The sequence below is a fragment of the Pelobates fuscus genome, chromosome 6, assembly GCF_036172605.1.
Source record: "Pelobates fuscus isolate aPelFus1 chromosome 6, aPelFus1.pri, whole genome shotgun sequence".
Taxonomy (NCBI): domain Eukaryota; kingdom Metazoa; phylum Chordata; class Amphibia; order Anura; family Pelobatidae; genus Pelobates; species Pelobates fuscus.
In genome coordinates, this window is record NC_086322.1 from 212,524,860 (window position 1) to 212,547,327 (window position 22,468).

At 38.4% G+C, this 22,468-nt stretch overlaps 1 protein-coding gene across 1 annotated transcript in view; it reads right to left on the bottom strand.

The window, feature by feature from the left end:
* The window catches only part of PDE6B (phosphodiesterase 6B), an 87,297-nt gene that overhangs the window by 50,651 nt on the left and 14,178 nt on the right, over positions 1-22,468 (bottom strand). Inside the window, exons 2-10 of the mRNA XM_063458712.1 lie at positions 10,018-10,170; positions 9,182-9,271; positions 6,614-6,754; positions 6,004-6,078; positions 5,768-5,832; positions 4,989-5,055; positions 2,314-2,361; positions 1,825-1,974; positions 1,409-1,552 (exon numbers count right to left, since the gene is read on the bottom strand). Of these exons, the coding sequence (XP_063314782.1) occupies positions 1,409-1,552; positions 1,825-1,974; positions 2,314-2,361; positions 4,989-5,055; positions 5,768-5,832; positions 6,004-6,078; positions 6,614-6,754; positions 9,182-9,271; positions 10,018-10,170 (933 nt within the window). The remainder of the gene's footprint in view (positions 1-1,408; positions 1,553-1,824; positions 1,975-2,313; positions 2,362-4,988; positions 5,056-5,767; positions 5,833-6,003; positions 6,079-6,613; positions 6,755-9,181; positions 9,272-10,017; positions 10,171-22,468) is intronic.

Genomic DNA, 22,468 nt, shown 5'->3' on the forward strand with positions numbered 1-22,468 from the left:
TGATCAACAATGTTCTTTTGTGCCATTCAAGTTCCAATTAACTTGTCCATACAGGATGTGCACAATGTGGATGAACATCTGCCAAGTGCCCAAGCAGCTGCAGGAAATCACTGTACACAGCCTAGTTCACATAACTGTGAACAGAGATTGGAACTGAATGATAGTTAAGCAGGCTTGCCAACTTCCTGAATCCAACAAGATGGTTTCAATTTTGGGATCCTGGGTTTGTTCCCTGGTATCCCACTTTCATGGGCACCAGAAAAATTAACCCGGAAAGTGTATTGCAAGGACACATTAAACATGCTTGGCTACCCTACGACCACAAGGCCCACTTATATCATGGACCACTCTTAACGGGGCAAGCTGGGATGATTGGCAGTCAACCTGGCATGCATTCAAACAAGACTAGAATGTCCCTACTTTGGATGGGGTAGGCCCACCAAGTTTCCATCACCTTCTCAGGTTACAATCCTGGTCCATCCTCTTTAGGCCCACTCACCAATGTCTCACTTTACATGCCTCTATATAGAGATGTATGAGTATATATGTATCTTGCTTCTCATTGTAAGTTTATTTTTTTCATTTACATATTTAAAAAAACTAAAATCTGCTGCATTTTTTTTTTTTTGCATAGTCTACAAATACATACTGCATATTGTGTCCCTTTAAGCTGTTTATGTATAGGGCTGATTTAAACATACATTTTTTACAGTAACATTTATAAAATTTGTCTTAGGACATGATTGACTGAGCAGTTTTATTTTTGAGTAAAGCCTCTGTTTTGATTATTTTACTCCTCTTTACATAACAATTATTTGAATACATAGTGTAGTTGATGATAGAACACATTTTCTGATTGGCATACCTTATATTTTCATTTGAATGGATTTAGTGTATACATTGAGTCCTGACTTACAAATTTGGTAGACTCCATTTTTCTTCATTCTTTTTCTTTCTCTCCTTATTTCATTCATCTTATTTCTTTTAATTTCCCTTCCTTTTTATTTCTGTTTCCTACACATTTTTTTCCTGCATCTCAACCCCCATTAATACCCACTTTTTGTTTTCTCAAGATAGACAACCAGTAATGACGCTATCAGAGGCTTCTCGTGATTTCACGGTCAAGCATTTTGTTCAGAGACCAATATGATGCTCGTGCTCTAAATCTCATATTAAACGACTATATATGTAGGAATTTTAATAAAACAATGCATATGCAAACATTTCAATATAAATTCAATATAAGGAGTACAGATGCAATTACATAAACAATTGTGTTTGCTCAAAGTTAAAATGCAGTGTTACATCATTAAGGCATTAGACAGGGAAATATGACATCATATTTCTTTAAATAAAAGATACAGACAAAAAGGATAACATAAAAAAAGAACAGCAGTGCTAAAAGTACCACAATGTCTTGCATTTCCTCCTTGTTGCACTTCACATGGTACATGATCATATCCTGAGCAATATCCTTACGGTTCTCAATTTTGTTCATTTTATCATAGGTGTCGGTGTTCAACACTGACCAACCAAGGAACTGCGTCAAGGACTAGAAATTAAATAAATAAATAAACTTCAGAATTTTGAATATTTATTTTGGTCATGTTCAACTTTTCATAATCTAATAAAAAAAAGCAATAACAAAATTACAATGCGCAAAATTACATACAAATATATATATCGCAGAGGGCCAAAAGGTATCCATTTTTATTTTTTTTTGCAATAAACTGCTTTAAATAAATATTTAGATTATTTTCAAATATTTTGATCATTTGGTTATAATTTAATATGATATTTGTATATTGGCTAGAATATTCTTACTTCCATAAGTGTTTCATCCTGTTCATCAAAGGGTTTTCCATCTTTTCTGTTGTAAAAAGTGGCCACACCAACTATTTCTTCTTTCTTGTTGACTATTGGCATTGATAAGACATTCTTAATAACCCAACCACTTTCATCTAGAGGTTCTCTCTGGAAAACAAGATGTTCGGAGGAATGAATATGATCAGTTTTAGTTTTTGCCTAGTGTGTTGAATGTGAGCAATCTAGGAATGCATGGGACAATGTAAATGGGTAGTTGTTGTAAAGTGAGGACTGAGGTCATTTTATATGTAGAAAGGATGACTTAAGAAAAAGAAGCAAATAAAAGCTTTCAGGTGTCCTAGATTTTGCCTAGGGTTCTATTTGTGTTTTTCATCTTTTTCTTTATGTGACTTTGCTATTATGTTGTGAAACAGTGTTTAAAAACTACAGATTTTGAAGAGAAGGAATTTCCTTTTTTTTTTTTTAGTTGAATTGTTTTATCCTCACCTGAAACTTGAACATTTCGTCAGCAGCTGCATTCATGATGTTGCAAATCTGAAACATATGACATATATAGAGATATATTTAAAAATGAAAGCAATCAATTCCAGAGTCAGTACCCAGTAAGCATTAGAAATGTTTTGTCAAATATATATGTACATATATAGATTTCAAATATTATCAATAACTGTTCTCACTTTTCAAAACGGCATGTTGATTTACTTTCTTTCTTTTTTAGGGATTTTCTTTCTTACTCCTCAATTACTTTGTAACTACATAGCCTGGCTTAAAAGATGAATCCATCCAGGGACATCCTACTGTATACGCCAATTGTTCCTTATGTCATTATTAATCTGACATACTTATCTCTTTGCTAAACTAACATTTTTACAGCATTTCCACCATTTAATTCTTCTATTTTCTCCCCTTTTTTGCCTCCTCTTGTATATTCTCACATTGGATATGACAAATGAAATATGTAATTCATATGGTACTTTTTTTCTCTTAAAATAGAAGTGTATGCAAATAATATATATTTTGAACAAAGCTGTATATGTGATCAGTGCTTACATATGCACATAACTGTGTATATGGTCAAAGTACTTTATGTGACTGGTGTTTATTTTTGCATTAAGCAATTTGTCAGAGGTATTGTGGAATTGAAATTAAATGATGCTGTAAGTCTCTACTTAGCAGATATGACTCCTTTTTGTAACAAAAAGTGTAAAAACACAGACACATTTATTTTCCTTTCTACATTCTATTCACTGCCAGAAAAAAACGGTGTAATTGGGACTATGTAAACACTAATTTGAGAGAAGACATCTCTTACACATAGAGTCCAAAGTATTTACATATTATAACATATCCCAACCAATAATTGATGTCCCTTTGTTTGCCCCAAGCAGATATCTACCCATAAAGATTCCATATTTTCCTCGTCACACTCCACATGCCTAAGATTTGACTTTAACTCATGGTTGACATACAAACACACCCCACCACCCCTCTTGTTTTTCCTATCCTTCCTAAATAACGTGCATCCATTTACGTTAACTGCCCAGTCATGTGTCTCATCCCACCATACATGGCTGAAATCTCTATCTATAAAGATAACAGTTGATTTAATTCTAGAAGAATTATCTGTAACTTTTGCATGTGACTCCTTTGGAAATTAATCTCACTTCATGTTGCTGGTTACTGTTCCTAATCAGGTATTTGATTATTCATGTGTCTTGAAAACTTGTACCAATATCTGCTAAGGATACCGACCCCTAGTGTGGATTTCTAGGTAGACTAACAATCTTATCATCCTTAAGTGATTTAGAAATTATCTTTGTTGTGGTTATTGTAGCCATAATTATTGCCATATTTTGTACTATTATTATACCTAAATATTCACTGATTATTATCATGCATATTAAATATTATCATGAATTATTTAGCGCAATAAATTATATTTTTATAATTGGTTGTGATTAATGTGTGAAATACAAATCCTCTAATAAACACACTACAGGGTCTCTAAGAATTAAAGTAGTTGGTAACTCTTCGCTTCAAATCAATCAAGGGGAAACAGTGCCAAAAATATAATTTTTTTATATTAATAAAAATTATTACATTAATTTTGGATAATTTTTATTAAATAATATTTTTTATATTTATTATTTCATAAATATCCTCACAAAATGACTGCAACGTACTATGTACTACATCTTTATATTTCCATGTACAATAATAATCTTCTTCAGGGCCAGATTAACAAAAGGGACTATCTGAGTTGCAGCTACAGGCCCATGCTCATGAAATATATCCATTGATTCTTTAAAAAAAAATTGTTATAGTTTGACTATGCTCCTGATGCTCTTGCTGGTGCTATAATATTGTGCAGAGGGAAGGAGAGAGGGCAGATGAGAAATTTAGCAGAATAATTTGTTGTGGATTAGCTAGCAATAAATAGTTAACTACTCGAAAGAAGAAAATGACAAAAAATAAACCATTTACTAGATATACCTCCAATGAATAAATGCATGTGTTTTTTTTTTTCATGCAGATGGGTGTAGATCTAAAAAGAATGCTGCTATAATCTAATGTTGGAGAGGAGGTGTATGGTGGAGGCAGGTGCGCTCAAGTAGAGGACCCAATGTTAGCTGGAAGAAACCTCCCTGGAGGTTTTAACAGCCAGTGGGGTGTAAAAGTGCTGATTTTTCATAGAAATCTGCATTTTTATGAACTGCCATAAAAAGAACAATAAAACCACTTAATCTCTTAAACCATTTTGGAAACATATTACACAGTTGTGCCTATATATGCCTGTCATAATTTCACTTTATAAACAGGTGGATGATCATATATATAATGACGAGCATTGCAATACACTGCCATTTCTGTTTGGCACATGAGACTTTCTGTTCTTGTTCCCCTTGTAATGTTTTTCCTTATTTTTCACTAATTATATAAAAATCAGTATGAATGTTTTCATGGAAACTTGGATTCATGCGATACTCAATTGAATCTATTGAATTTGTAATGCGTGTAAAAGGTAATATTTTTGCGCCTCGACAATTAGCATGCAGGTGTTGTGCAAAATTAGTCTTTCTTATACCCTCAATCTTTTTTCAATTTGCTTTTTTTTATTGATTTGCAACAAAGAGAACCTCTTTTTACAATAATCTACTTACAAAGCCGCTTTCTGCCACATAAGATGGGAGACCAGAGATTAGAGCCCAGTGATCAGCTGGTGGATTCCTTGGAAAGCACAAAAATAAAAAATATGTAAAATGTAGAAACTTAAAACTGTGAAAATCAGTGTACACAGAATGCAGAGCATATGTGATGTATATGAATGCAGATGTAAGATGAGATTTATTTTTACTATTGAATCATATGGCCTTGTACAATAAGATTAGTATAAATAGATAGTCAAAGAGATATCTTGACTGACACGGACATATAGAAAAAAATACATTTATATATATATATAATATGCCACTGGTACCCTGCACACACACTTTCAAAGATTAGCAAAAATGCCGGGTGCATACAACCATAGCCAAAAATATTGTAGAATATACAGAAAAAAGGCTTGCACTCGCGGTCTGTCTCATGGTAAAAAATTCCTCTTTATTCCAGTATCTTTAAAACATGATTCAATTCATCAACGTTTCAGCCATCTATTGTGGCTTTCATCAGGATCAGTTTAGCACATGTGTGCTAAACTGATCCTGATGAAAGCCACAATAGATGGCTGAAACGTTGATGAATTGAATCATGTTTTAAAGATACTGGAATAAAGAGGAATTTTTTACCATGAGACAGACCGTGAGTGCAAGCCTTTTTTCTGTATATTCTATATATCTATATATCTATATATATATATATCATATATATATTTATATGCACACACAGCGGAAATAGAGAATAAAAAACAGATTAATCTATCAATAATTGATATACTCACGGTATAACTTTAATATCTTCTTTTCCGTGTAGTATGTAATCAATGACCTTGTAAAATACTATTTCCTAAAAAGAATACAAATAGGAGGTCAAATGACATATGACATTTTATATATTTTGTACATTTATTTTGTTTTGCAAAACAGTTATCCTTAGTATGAGTAAAATAGCCTGTTAGAAATACTAGAAATTCAGAATTATTATTATTTATAATAATAACAATAATAGTTAACATACCCTTCCATCTGGAGTCCGAGGTCCTGAATAGGGAGGAACCTCCCCCATTAAAACTGGCCACATGTCAAAGAATTCCTGAAAACAGAATCCATTATTACAGCTTAATAAGTACATATTTTCCATATAACTCTACACTGAAATCTGCAAAATGTCTTTAAAAAGCATATATAAAATCAATCATTTGGTTGTCAATCTCACGGCAGGCTCTATTTCAAGGTTTCAACTGTAAACAATGCAACGTGCATTAATACATAATCCTTCCATAATTGACAGGTTGATGGATAATTAAAACTGCTGTGGAAAGTTTGACAGCATGGTCAGGCTCACCTATGCTTGAACTGTTTGTCATCTTTATAGCACTGGGAAATGGAATTCAATATGTAAAGTCAGATTGATCTGATTTGTTAAACTGATTGCTCAACACGCTACTGTTCACCCTTGACACTTTTATAGATTTTGTATATATATATAGATTTTTCTGAAATATTGAAATAGATAGATTGATAGAGAGGGAGAGAGACAGACAGAAAGACAGAGAGAGAGAGACAGAGAGAGAGAGAGACATATATGGTATACAAGAATCAAATAAATGATGTAATTCATACAGTACCTTTTCTTTTGTCATATCTAAAAGGCCGACAGAATATCTGTCACAGTTTAAATAGCCTCTCACAGTATAGAAGGCTTTGTGGAATTGTCGTTCAATGTCTGTGAGCTCTTCAAATACTTTGTTTGCTGACCATAACAATACCTAGATAATGGAAGAGGTAATGTGTTAAGCAATTTCTTGCCATACCATAATGTGGCTTACAAGACAATGTTATTCTAAAGAAAACATATTAAACTATGGCCATATAGTCTATTGTGTCCAATGCTCGTAGTACTGGACTATGGTATACAACGAAATCAGGTATTGCTAATAGAATCTGATCTTCTATTACACTAGTATAGATTATAATATGAAGTCTTTTTTTAGTAATTTATTATGGTTTTTGTTATGGTTTGCATTATTGACAATAAAACATTTGCAGAGCATTCTGTAGAACTAACAATAAAAAGAAAAAGCGAAACAGACATGTATACTATTGAATCGATTATAGTCTTATACACTACTCTACCATGTTTTTACATTGCTATAGTATAATGTATTTCAGTGGTTCTCTAACCCATCCTCGTACAACCCCAACAGGCCACATTTTAGAAAAATGTAGCAATATTCCTATCAAATTTAATTATGAAATTCCCAAACCTTGCATCTGTGTGAATGTAGAAGGGCTGATTCTACAATCTGTTCTATAGAATAATCTTTGCTAGTAACCCCCATTGCAGGCATTGTACACTGCTCAAAAAAAATAGGGAACACAAAAATAACACATCCTAGATCTGAATGAATTAAATATTATTCTGAAATACTTTGTTCTTTGCATAGTTGAATGTGCTGACAACAAAATCACACAAAAATTAAAAAATGGAAATCAAATTTTTCAACCCATTGAGGTCTGGATTTGCAGTCACACTCAAAATTAAAGTGAAAAACACACTACAGGCTGATCCAACTTTGATGTAATGTCCTTAAAACAAGTCAAAATGAGGCTCAGTAGTGTGGGTGGCCTCCACGTGCCTGTATGACCTCCCTACAATGTCTGGGCATGCTCCTGATGAGGTGGCGGATGGTCTCCTGAGGGATCTCCTCCCAGACCTGGACTAAAGCAACTGCCAACTCCTGGACAGTCTGTGGTGCAACGTGACGTTGGTGGATGGAGCGAGACATGATGTCCCAGATGTGCTCAATTGGATTCAAGTCTGGGGAATGGGCGGGCCAGTCCATAGCATCAATGCCTTCATCTTGCAGGAACTGCTGACACACTCCAGCCACATGAGGTCTAGCATTGTCCTGCATTAGGAGGAACCCAGGGCCAACCGCACCAGCATATGGTCTCACAAGGGGTCTGAGGATCTCATCTCGGTACCTAATGGCAGTCAGGTTACCTCTGGCGAGCACATGGAGGGCTGTGGGGCCCCCAAAGAAATGCCACCCTACACCATTACTGACCCACTGCCAACTGGTCATGCTGGAGGATGTTGCAGGCAGCAGAATGTTCTCCACGGCATCTCCAGACTCTGTCACGTCTGTCACATGTGCTCAGTGTAAACCTGCTTTTATCTGTGAAGAGCAGAGGGTGCCAGTGGCAAATTTGCCAATCTTGGTGTTCTCTGGCAAATGCCAAATGTCCTGCACGGTTTTGGGCTGTAAGCACAACCCACACCTGTGGACGTCGGGCCCTCATACCACCCTCACGGAGTCTGTTTCTGACCATTTGAGCAGACACATGCACATTTGTGGCCTACTGGAGGTCATCTTGCAGGGCTCTGGCAGTGCTCCTCCTGTTCCGCCAAAGGCGGAGGTAGCGGTCCTGCTGCTGGTTGTTGCCCTCCTACGGCCTCCTCCACGTCTCCTGAAGTACTGGCCTGTCTCCTGGTAGCGCCTCCATGCTCTGGACACTACGCTGACAGACACAGCAAACCTTCTTGCCACAGCTCGCATTGATGTGCCATCCTGGATGAGCTGCACTACCTGAGCCACTTGTGTGGGTTGTAGACTCCGTCTCATGCTATCATTAGAGTGAAAGCACTGCCAGCATTCAAAAGTGACCAAAACATCAGCCAGGAAGCATAGGAACCGAGAAGTGGTCTGTGGTCACCACCTGCAGAACCACTCCTTTATTGGGGGTGTCTTGCTAATTGCCTATAACTTTCACCTGTTGTCTATCCCATTTGCACAACAGCATGTGAAATTGATTGTCACTCAGTGTTGCTTCTTAAGTGGACAGTTTGATTTCACAGAAGTGTGATTGACTTGGAGTTACATTGTGTTGTTTAAGTGTTCCCTTTATTTTTTTGAGCAGTGTATTATTATGTTATGTATTATGTATCACTGTGGAAATGTCTGGATTTAGGACAAATGCACCTTACTTTACATCCCATTCTTTCTCCATATTCCCATAAATATCATGGTACCACATACCATTATACTGAGAATCAATCAACGTATAGCCCATTACTTAGGGTCATTATTAATGGCTGTCTGGACAGATTATTCTATATTATTTCTGGTTCCTAGACCATATAAATTGTTAACTATAGAAAACAAAATAGTTTATAGAAAAATATATTTTACCTGGCCACGTCGCGTTTCACAGTTATGTAGGTAACTTAAATGGTAAATTTTCAGATTTAAGGAGGCAAAATTCAAATATTTCAAAAACACCTGGAAAATGTTGAAAGACAGTAAATCAGACAGCTATAAAAGATATATTATCACATAATAAACACTTCTCTGTTCACATTTAACTCTTCTATATTTAGAGTAGCAAGAATCCTAAACACACAAGCAATCTGTAAATAAAAGAACATATATACATTTATAGTGAAACTCTTCTAGCATTATTGAACAATTCTATAGCTAACAGAAACTTATATATGAGTTGTGCATTTTTATTTTTATTTCCAGTAAAATAAACAATTTCTTTTAATCTGCTTTATATGTAATGTTGTTCTGACACAGCCAGTGTATAGGATGCAAATGAGTGGGACCTTGAGGGCTCGTCCGCACCTCAAAAGCGTATGTGCATGTACAGGAAATTCTAAGCATATACCTCCTCTCAGTTTTAATGCCTCTCTGGCACCACTGCTAGAAATTGTTTGTAATTGTTACTGTATTCTGTAATTGTTTAATGTATTAGTGTTGCTGAGAGACGCCTCCTACATTTAAAATGACCATACACACGTGTTTATATTGGACAAAATCAATTTTTGTCTAAGTACACATTGCTAATGGCTTCTTGCTTTTTGCTGGGTTACCATCTGCACTCATATATCACATATCTGATAACCTTTCTCAGTGTTTTGGTATATTTGAGGTCAGTAGAGTGTTATGAAAACATTAGTACATTCCAAATAAAATAATAAATAATAACAATAATAATTAATTTTGTAGTATATGGGTATACTTACATCTTCATCATATTGAGTAAAATATGGACCATCCAGCTTATTTAAAGCCATTATAACAGCAACAACATCTTTTCCGTTCATAATTGGGGTAGCAAGTATGCATTTGGTAGCGTAGTCTGTAAGTTCATCTGCAAATTTGCAGTATTGGGTGCTCTGTTGAAGACATAGAATATTTTGATATTTTGTCACATTTGCAGAAGGGGACCAGGAGCAGAAAGGGACCATCAGAAGGAAAATGGTGGAGCCCATGAGGGACAGGTTCAGGTAAGCAAATCTTACCTGTCCCTACCCCTCCCATCCTGGGAGCGGCAACAATGCAAGTCTTTCAAGAATGAATACAGAGACTGGCTTTCTATATCCAACGCTGCAAGCCCACCATTCAATATATCTACAGCTCCTTATACACACAATGCAACCCTTATTTTTCCCCCGCTAATGATGTTAGTGGGGGCCTCTGTTTTTGAGTTTCGCCTAAGACCTCGCAAAGTCTAGTGACCTAGACCTTTTGTGATGACTGCATTTCAGTAAAAGTTCAGTAAAAGTTTCTCAAGCATACCTTGGGCATACACATAATAGTCTGGACAGGTTAATAGTCTGAGCGTCCAAATAAAACGTGCATAAAACTCTCAGGACGAAATCTCGAGTTTCCAGCATGTTTGTGGTGGGAGTGTACATGATGACAGTTGACTATATTCTCTCTCGGGTTCAGATTTCTTGACTTATCCATGGATATAGGTGCCAATTTTCTACACTGGTCACAGTTGTCTGAGCTAATAAACTATGGGTTGAGAGTGAGGTATATTATAGCAGATGCTTCTCCCAGCTATGTCAATCCACTCGCAGTAATACCAGTCCATGGTAGTCCTCGCCGAACTATGTTTTTACAGTACTAAGCTAGTTTTTTTACCCATTACTAACAATGTTATTCACGCTGTGAGAAATGTGAGAAAGGCAGTGATTACTCTTCTACATTGTTTTTGAGAAGAAGCTCTGGCTACCTGTATGTATTTTTATCCTCTGGGTACCTATATGTGTCAGTTTTATCCTCAGCAGAATCGTGACTATTTACAACCTCTGGTATATTTATTCTTAAAGAGACACTCCGAGCATCAATACTACTTTACTACTTATGTATGTGATAGGTTAAAACTTCACCAATATGCTGTATTTCTTGTATTCTCAAATCTTTATAATTTTTACATAAATTAAATAAATATTTTGTAGAATGTCACAGCATAAGCCTACCTCTTCAGCCCCACCCCCTCACTATATAAAATACTTCCTTATCAAAGGTATGCACACAGCTCAGCCACGGACAGTATTGAATGATTTGAACTACAAAGCAACCTGCATTAAAAGGAGATGACCCCCAAGGAGGCATAAAGTAACAATATCACTCCCGGTTTGTATTTTATTTTGAATGGAGCCAGGTTGTGAAATAAAAGCAGGTCATTCAGTGCTGTGAATGTGTGCATACTTTTGTAAGGACACTGTGGCAGAACCTACTGCCAATTTTGTGTGTTTTGCCCCATTTCGCATGTTTTTCCCTTTTCTGTGCGGGAGGTTTTGTATACGAACCTCCTCCATTTGTCTACCAAACGAGGACCACCCCTGAACCCCATTAGAATGTTCACACCAGCAACTTAAATGCGAAACCACAAGGGAAGTAATTAATGAATGCTACCCCAGGGTGGCCATTTCGTATAACTGAATGCACGTGGTTGACAAAAGAATGGCAGCCATTCTGTCTCCTAACCATGGGCAATGGCACTTGGTCGCCGAGTGCCTGGAACTCTTTTCAGCTAGCTACTCACATGACCCCTGGTAAAGATTAGAACCGCTGCCCATTCTACTTCCCGACCAACTATGCGAACAACGTTCGGAAGATATGAATTGCCGAACAGGGGGAGCATTCATGCCCTAAAATTAAGACAATCCCTTGCACGGTGTTTGCACAGGAACCCCTGAACAGAGACCGGCCGGGGGATCTATTCCCCTGGAGCTGTATTGGGCTAGTTACTCATGTCCGACCAGTCAAAACTTTATCTCAATGGCATTCCCGTTTCACCAAACCGATCTGAGTGATATTTGAATATATTATACACTCAAAATCAGGGCTCTCCGGGGATATAACTTTTGTGGGGTTCCTAGTTATGGTAGGGGCACTTTTGGGGTACTGTATATTTTGTGTTGTGTTTTTTTTTGTACCTGATAGATAATTGAATTATATGTTTTTCTCACGCAATTATCTCTCAGGCACAAAGGATCTTGGGAATGAAAACCCTGCATTATTGTGTCGGAGACCCCATGTAGGGAACTGTGCATAAAAACCGTGTGTGGCCTGAAATAAATCAGTTGACTCCCAGAACTATATTTTGTCTGGTTACTGGGTGAATGGATGTCTAAATGGATGTCTAATTAATTAATAGGTCCTCTTTTTCTACCCCAACCCAGACTTGTCCAATCACAGACTTCCAATGCAGCTCTTTGCCAGCAGATGCATTGGGCAATTGTCTGACTTTGAGCTTAGCTCCACTGAGCTAATCAAACCAGGACATAACAGGACTGACTCTCAACATTGGATGGACCACCAGGGGAAATAACAGGGTTTATTTTTAAAAGTTTAAAGTTCTAATGAAATCTGCACAAAAAAGCTGATGTTCTCCATCCCCCTTGACAGCCCCTAGCCCCGAACTAAAGCTCCTATCTCCCCACTAGAGCCCCATTCCCGTATTATAACCCTAATCCCTTGTTACAGTCTTTAACCCCCCCAACTTCCATACTACATTCCCTACACCATTAAAGCCCATATTCCCTAACTACAGCCCCTATCCCCCACTACAAGCTCTCTAAACCCACACTACAGCCCCTATCCCCCATTACAAAATACAGCCCTTATTCCCCCATATTACAGCCCCTACCCCGCACTATATAAATCATATTACTCACTACAGCCCCTGTCATTTCATTACAGCGCTTATTCCCTCACTACAGACCCTCTTCTCCTATAGCCCCTATTCCCCCAGACAGCCAGAACCCCAAACTCCAGCAAATAAATAAATAAAAATAAGTGTGTATATACCACTTATAATTCTATAGATTTTGCACACACTGATTTAGCCAGTCAATGGAATGACAGGAATTAATAAGTAGATAACACCCTAATTCCCACGGTATTAGGGAGCTATCTACTAAAAGGATGAAAGACCACAATTGGTCTTTCAGCCAAATTTACTAATACTAAGTAAAGATTACTTAGTATTAGTAAATTATGCCCCTACTTGCTATACCGCGACTAGGGGCATGTCTAGTAAACAATTAACAAAAACCCCACATGTCCCCACTCCCAAGCCTCCACCCGTGCCATGCGAGTGGGGCTTCTAACCTGAAGGGGGGACCTACTGATGTCCTCCCCCCAGCCCCCACCCCTGAGCGGTGGGTGGGGGCCTTAAGTTAAAATAAGGGGGGGGACCTATAGTCCTCCCTCCGGCCCCCACCCCTGAGCAGTGGGTGGGGGCTCTAAATACCAATAAGGGGGGGAACCTATTGTCCTCCACCCTGGCCCCCATCCCTAAACGGTGGGTGGGGGCCCTAAATTAGAATAATATTGTAAATATTGTAAATAAAAATATAACCCCCAGAGGTGACTAGGGGTCCCCAAACCCCTAGTCACCCCCCTACCCAAAAAAATACTTGACCCCTACCTACCCCCCTCACCCTAAAAATAGTGAGGGGGACCATTAACTAGGTACCTGAAAAAAAAAACTTACCATTTGATGTCTTCTTATTTCTAACATCTTCTTTTTTCAGCCCCAAAAAAGGCCAAATAAAAATCCATGTTCACCCATGGAGGGCTCTGCGCAGACTGAGCTCTGCAGGGCGGGGGAAAACTTACAAAGCCTTGCCCTGCCCTGCAATTAGGCTCAGAGCACTCTGGTTGGTTGGTTTAAGCCATCCAATCAGAGTGCTCTGACAGGTAAATGAAGGGACTGACAGGTAAGTCTCTACATTTACCTGTCACAGCACTCTGATTGGTTACTTGAAATCCAGCCAATCAGAGTGCTCTGTGTCAAAGTCAAGTTCTTTGGAATTTTCCCACGCTGTGTAATTTGACTCATAACTCTCTGATTTATTACTTTAAATTAACCAATCATAGTGTTGTTATGAGGCTGCTCACAGGCTGCTTACTGTTTAATAGACATGCCCCTACTCACGGTATAGCGAGTAGGTGCAAAATTTACTAATGCTAAGTAATTTTTAGAAATTTAGGTCTTTCAGCCTTTTGGTAGATAACTCCCTAATACCATGGGAATTAGGGAGTTATCTACTAAGCGGCTGCAAGAGAAGTCACAAAGTCCCAAAATGCTGAAGTGCCAAAGTTCCGAAGTGTCGAAGTGCTGAACCGAACCAAAGTGCCGAAGTTCCGAATTACCAAAGTCCTGAATTTTGGAATGCCGAACCAAACTGAAAATTTTCCCCATGCACATCCCTACTTGCTACATCCCCCCACTATATCCCTTTTTTCCACTACTGTGCCTATTCCCCCATTACAGCCCCTAGCCAGCCATTCTTTTCAGAGAAGGGCAATGTAGGTGCATGCTGGGAGGAGTGGGGTGGGAGCGGTGATGGAGTCAGGAGGTGTGAGGGGCCCATGAGCATAATCTTGCCCCGGGGCCTTATTAAAATTAAGGACAGCCCTGTATACAGACTCAGCTTGTTGCAGGTATTATATTGCCAGGAGTGCACTGCCACCCCCGATGTAGGCAGTCAAACCATTTTTGAATGCTTTGACTTCTTACCTGGGATCTGCCAGGCACCACTCCGACCTCTGCTAAGGCCAGAAATCCAGATGTTCCTAAGCAAGAATTTCCTTTAGCTCTCCTAGATTAGTCTATATAGGATAAGTCCTATAATGTAGGCATTAGAGCTAAGCTCTGATGTTTAATGTTGTGTAATAGAAGAGAATATAACCTGTTAACTTTTTTCAAAAAAAGCAGCAGACTCTTAGAAAAAACTCCTAACTCCAGTGCCCTGCAAACTGGGACGACAATGGGAGCGAGGTAAAGTAATTACTACTAAATACCCAGATCAGCAATAATTAGAAAATATTCACAAATAAAATATAGGCTAAACAATACATAATGAGCAATATTTAAGTGGTTTGGACCACAGCATGCCAGAAAACCATTTCAGTGATATCATGTTTGCCCAGCAACAACAGAGTAGAGAAGGGTAAAAATTAAAACCATATAGTCTTTACTGATCACAAAATAATTATATTTTCAATTTAAACGGCTAAAAACCCTTCCTTCGTGGTATATATGTATTAAGGCTCGGCACTTTACATGTGCCACATCAACATACAAAACTTTATATTATGAACAGTAACATATGGCTACAGTATTAACTCTATTAGTAATGCATTTGAATGGTGAAAACACTGGTTGTCTAACCTTCTCACCCCACAGAGATCTCATGTCCAGGTGGGATTATGCCTCATGACAGTAAGGCTTATTTACTGAAGACATGGAGTTACTGGACTGTGGATGAGCTGCTTAGAGGATTATGATATTACACTGGAATCCTGATTTCACGTGTTTTCAGATATGTAAACAATTTTGTATAAAGTTACATAGGACAGCACTGGTACTCTGAGCTTCAAGAAGATGCTTGATAATTCCCACAACCCTTAGGCAGCCTGTGCAGGCAATGTATGTCATAAGTGAAGGCAAGATTAATGGATTGGTCTATAATATCAACAAGATTTAATATTGCACAAACAAAAACACAGCGCCAGTAGTTACTGTCTGTATGGAATAGGAGAGTCCGTATTCTAGAAAGAAATCCCCAATAGTTAAAGGTTGCTGGAGAGGAGGACGAATCCAGCCTCCAACCCACGTTAACCAGAGGTGTGCCCATACAAAATGGTATATAGCTCATTTGCCATGGTAGACCATATACAAAAGTATATATGAACAAAACAAAAAAACTTTAATAAATCATTACATAGAGGTAAACAGACGAAAAATCAATGAAAAATAAAAACTGGGAAAGACAGTGCTACCCTCTGTGGGTCTAGGTTGTAGATAGAGTCTAGATGTTATTGGGCAGATAACTGCAGGAGAGTTTAGAGCAGCTTTCAGGTATAAAAATAATTTGGGTAATATAGGGATAATCCCAGTTATCAGGTAGAAAGTTGCTCCTAAAGGTAATGAAGACAGAGACAGTACGGGATGTCTACTTATAGGTAGAATGCAACTGAAAGGAAACAGGTGCTGCCAGTAGTGAGGACAACCCTGAGATAGTGTATGAGACACGATGCTTTTATCTCAAAGTTAGATACGTCTTATAGTGAGCCTCAAGTCTAAGCTGTATACTTAAACATGCTATCCCACAAGCAGTGGGGTCAGATCGAGGAGGCAACCCTAGATTAATAATATGTTAATAACCCAGTTAACTCTTAATCTAGAGTGCACAGTCTTACAACTGAGAAGCATGTACATATGGCCACAGTGGCAATAGTAGACAAACTAACTGGTAGATTTAGTAGACAAAAAAACGTATAATATGGTCAGGCAAAGAAGGCAACTCCAAATCAGAAAAATATATACATATTGATGGTTAAATTAAATTAAATTAAATTAAACTCTTGGTAAAGGAGTGCCAGGTTCCTTATACCTGTCCGAAGCTTATAACAGTCAGCTACTCATACCCTAAAGACCACCTTTGTACAGAGTGGCTAGTATGGGCAACCAGTTAGTAGTACCTTGGTAGCCACCCTTGTGGGAAGTGGCTATAAAGTGAGAGTTAAATTAAGTTAGCTTAGAGTTTAAAGAGGTTCGTCTTAGATGAACAGACTTGTAGAAAATCCCTAAATCTCCTGTCTCATACCTCCCCTATCTGGTGGTAAATCTGCTAGGTATCGATCATACCAAATATGGACTGACTAGGTAATCCATCTTATTCCCCAAACCCATGAGAGGAAAAACCCCAAACGTGCAAAGAAAAAGTAAATAAAATAATTTCAAACGGCTAACTAAGAGCCTATAAATGGCATCATAGATTAGTGCAGCCTAAATCTGGCGTCCTTGCTTAACGCGCGTTTCGGCGCTATGTGGCGCCTTTATCAAAAGCAAAGGCATACCTGGACCTCGCCGGACTTTAAACGGGCTAGCCACGCCTCTCATACGTCATGCGACCAATCATAGGCCGCCACGGAGCAGAGAGGGGAGGAGCTAGCGTCCGGTCTAGTCTCATAGGATAGTGTGTCCGGGAAGGGCATCTAACAGCGAGCGAGATCGCTGCATCCAGCAGTGACTCGCATTAACCCCTAGTGTCCCTGATAGTTCACATTCACCCCTGGTGTCCCTGGCTGTTCTGAACATAAAGGTGAAGATAGTATCAGACTGAATCAGTCTGTGCTTTGTGGAAACGCTGAACAGAGTCTCCTAGCCTTAAAATGGGTCTAGGAGAGGGGGACAGTGGGGTGTCTAATGTGCCCCCAAACAGAAAAGAAAACGAATTACTGTACTGGAGTGTAATGAAAAAAAGGGGGGGGGGAGGGGGGGAGCCAACTGCTGTATTTATTAAAGAGTTAAAGGTGTACATATTAACAAATATGGGCAATGAGCTGTAATCACCTACCGTGGTGTATTATGCATTAGATGGCAGAAAATCATGATTTATTAGAAGGAGTTTGTCCAATAGATTCCTGTTTTCATAGTAGTTATAATCATATTTCGTAAAAAATGATAGTAATAATAAAAATACTTTACTTATTTCTACTTTATGAAGCAGGTTATGTGCTTGTTAATCAGACAAAGATTTTATTGAGTATTTACACATATGTTTGTCGTCTTAATCCAATATTTACAAATATTTACAGAGATGTTTGGTGAAAATGGATCACCATTATGAGAAAACAGTACCAAAAGGTACAGGGAATTATTGCAAAAACTTAGGATATTTACAGAGATAGATAAAGGTACATAACCAAAGATATTTGCAACGATATTTGGTGAAATTGATTCACCACTTCCAGTTTCTACGTATTATTTACATTGTTAGAGGAAGGGGGAAAAGGAAAACCCTTCATTCAGACCTAGAGGGCTTAGAGTCTTGAGTTGATAGATCCAGAAACACTCCCTCTGTCTAAGAAATTTGTCATAATTTCCTCTTCTGGGGTTTCTTTTGACTAATTCTAGACCGCAGAATCGTAGCCCTTTTGGGTTGCTATTGTGGTGTTCGCGGATATGTCTTGAAATGGGGGTATCAGTCAAGTTCTTACAAGATCTGATATGCTCCTGGATCCGTTTCTTAAAAGGGCGGAATGTCTTGCCCACGTATTTCATATTGCACTCACAGGTTAAGAGGTACACGATGCCTGCTGTATTACAGTTAAAGAAGGAGGTTATATTAAACTCCACCTTTTCTGGACTGTCTTTTACTTTCTTAGAATCTTTTTTTTATAAATTTGCAGGAAATGCATCTTCCGCAACCAAAAGTCCCCACTAGGGGGGGGGGGTTTGGAGCCATGTTCTCGGAGATGGTGCAGTTTTCAAATGGCTTGGGGCTAAGAGGTCTCGTAGGTTCTTGCCTCTACGAGCAGTGATGGTAACATTCGGGGCTAGTACCTCCTGCAGGTGTACATCGCTTGTTAGTAGCGGCCAGAAACGACCAAGGGAATTTTTGATGTTATCCCACCCTGCGTCATAGGTGGCAATCAAACGTATCGTCCCCTTGGGTTCCTCAGATGGTTTCTGAATGTTCTCACGGATCAGATTCTCACGGTCTGAATCTAGGGCTCTCTTGTATGCTCGTTTTAGGCATCTATTGGGATATCCTTTTGCCCTGAAATGTTCCCTCAAAGTTCTTGCCTTAATCTTAAATTCATCGATCGTACTACAGTTGCGTCTGATCCTGAGGTACTGTCCAGTGGGAATACCCCTTTTCAGTGATGTTGGGTGGAAACTGTCCCATCTCAGGAGATTGTTAGACGCAGATGGTTTGCGATAGAGGGTAGTGTCTATCCTATTTCCGGACGTAATGGAGATTGTCAGGTCTAGGAAATTTAGGCTGGAGCCCCCAAACTCATTTGTAAACCGTAAATTTTCCCCATTTATATTGAGAATCTGAACAAACTCATTGAAGTCCTCCGAGCTACCTAACCACACAATTAGGACGTCATCTATATAACGACGCCACAGATAAATCAAGGGGAGATATTGGGAGATCCCAGTGTGTTGGGATAGATGTTCCTCCCACCAGCCTAAGTGGAGGTTGGCATACGATGGGGCACAAGCTGTCCCCATCGCAGTTCCCCTAATTTGGTGGTAAAATTTATTCTTAAAAGTGAAATAATTGTGTGTAAGTATAAACTCAAGTAGTTCGAGGCAGAATGTAGTGTGTGAGCTCGCAGAAACACTTCTTTGTCCTAAGAAGTGGTTAATATGGCTGATGCCATTAGAGTGAGGAATTGATGAGTACAGAGACTCAATGTCCAAACTACAGAGTTTAGCCTGAGGTGGTACCTCAAGGTTAGCTAGAAGGGCGAGAGTCTGTTTCGTATCTTGAAGGTAGGATGGAAGTTTTTCAACAAAAGGTCTTAAAATTTTGTCTATGTAGATACTCCCATTCTGTGTCAGATTCTCAATGCCTGAAACTATAGGGCGACCCGGGGGTGAGGACATACTTTTGTGCACTTTGGGCAAACAGTAGAAGGTTGCTATCTTGGGATACCGATTGAGGATGAATTCATATTCATCCCCTGATAGCAACCCTCCGCTGCGGCCCTTATCCAGAATCTCCTTGTACTTAGTGAGAAAGTCATTGGTGGGATCTGACTTTAAAACTTTATAGGTGTTTTCATCTTCCAAAACCTTAAGCACCATTTCTACATAGTGGGTGAGATCCATCATAACGATGTTCCCGCCCTTATCCGCAGGTTTTATGATGATTTCGGTATTCTCTCTAAGTAGTTGTAAGGCTGTTTGTTCTTTTCTGGACAGATTCATGTTTGGACACCAATCGAGAGATCTCGTGTCTAGCTTATCTATTTCATTTTTCATAGTTTCTAGAAACAGATCAATATTACGATAGTTGCCCAAGTAAGGGGTGAATTTGCTTTTAAGTTTGAGGTCAGTATAGTTAGATTGGTTGAGTCCGTATTCTAGAACAGTGTTTCCCAACCCAGTCCTCAAGGCACACCTACCAGTCCAGGATTTAAGGATTACCCAGTTTTGTCTAAGGTGTTTTTTCTTTTTTTCTAAAAACACCTTAGACAAAACTGGGTAATCCTTAAATCCTGGACTGGTAGGTGTGCCTTGAGGACTGGGTTGGGAAATACTGTTCTAGAACACAAGATAAACAATGTTCCGCAGTAAACAAGTAAAGTTTGACCCCAGCAAAATGTTAGTGTGAGGTTTAAATAGAAAGTTAGATTTTTTTATTATTGATGTACCATTAGTTAGCTCAGTTGCTTAATGCAAGAATATAGCAATCTGCTATTACTACAACATTACTTCTGCAGATCTGGGTAACCTAATATCATGTGATATGTAGTTTAGAAACACTATGGTTAGGTAACACTCCCCATCGATCAACAATAATAGAACTGTGAAAAGTAAAGCAATGACAGTCTTCAATAAAATAACTATACAAACTAGCAATGACAGCAGGAAGAACAACAACCATGTAAGCACTGATATATAAAGAGTAACATTGGATCAAACATGCACACAGCTTCAGGACACTGTCCCCGGCAAACCCAAAGCCTGCCTAAGAACATGAGTCTTCTCTGTCTCCAGAATTCCCACTGCCCAAGTACACAGGCAATGTCATCACCATCTTCAAACAGTCTATGGGACTTTTTTCCAACCCAACCCCCCACCCCCAGTATATAGTTCCCTCAAAAATTCCAAAGGACCTTGGCCTTGTCCCTCTCTAGCTCAAACAGCCATAGGAGCCTAGCCAGATATGTCCCTCAAAAGCCATAGGGTTGGGTCCTTAACTTGAACTAAGGACACCAGCTGGATACCTCCAACCAAGAGCCTGGGGTACTGGCCATGTTCTTTTTTTCATTCTCACATGTTATTTTTTATTTTTTTTTTAAATACAACAGTGGAAAATATAAATATGGGTAACAAGAAGACTAATATAATTAGGAAACCTAAAGTAAAGTAAACTAAAAGCATAGGTTGAACTATATTACAAAAGAGTTAAGAGCCATAAAAATAGTCAAAAGAAAGACGGTAGAGTTGAAAATCAGGGCCAGTAATGTTTTTTTTTAATTTGTTTATATGAAATTTTTTAATGGGTGGGCAACATAAGGGAAGGCATTCTCACAGCTCATTTTTATTGGTCAACCCCTGCACTGAAAGACCTGAGTTATCTTACTCTACTTTATTAACTCTTTCCTTTACAGAATGGTAAGAAATACATCTGACATTCCAAAAGATAGTCCACATTTAATGGAGGCAGTAACTTCCTCCTTACTATTCACTTTACAGATGTCAGTACATAGGAACCACACAAAGTCTTCACAAATAAATTATACTGGTTAATGATTGGAGAGACCCCCGACGTTTGGGCTAGGAACCCTCATCAAGGAGATCCCCTGGCGTGGTAACAGGCTCTTTTCTTATTTATCACCCTATTCACAACATGTGCATGTTCTACTAAATAACCCTTACAGTTGAGTGCTTACTATATTATTCTTTAATATTTGGAGACAACCAAACACATATGTTCCTCGTATGACTTCTATGGTGGTGGTTGCTATTAGCCCCTTTTGATACTCTTGAAATCATAATTCCAAAGTATTTGTGTAATGTGAATGAGAGGGGCAGGGTGTGTCTCACCATCCTGGCTGTGAATTTCAAGTTTTGTGTCGATATAACATTGTATACAGGTTTTTATACTTGCTTCTTTTGTCACGTATGTTTGAGTTGTTCAACAGACACATATGTAATCCTGAAATCTGCCATCTAACATATTAACCACTTTAGAAGAAGAGAGTCGCCATTGTATATGTTAGAAAAGTGTTTTTAATATGTGAACATATAATAATAAAGAAAAATGAGATGAAGGACCACTTATAAATATGTTGCCTAGTGTCACACTTGATTTGCAATCAATGTCAGATATGATGTTTGTTCCTTTCTCCTTCTCTAATTCATTCAAATTTCAAATTTCACATCTCCCTTTTCACTATTTCAGGTAAAATAATTTTGTACAGGTCGTCGCGCTAAGCTTTTTAGGTTAACTATATGGAGATCCTCCATTGACATTCCTGAATATGTGCAATTAAATGCCATATAAGTATATAGGGCATTTTGTATGCTCGTGTCTTCTCCCCATCATCGTTTGCTAACTACATTGACCGTACAATGAATAAGTCTATCTTTAAATAAAAAAATAAAAATAAAAAAAGTGGCAGTACTTCCATAATTGA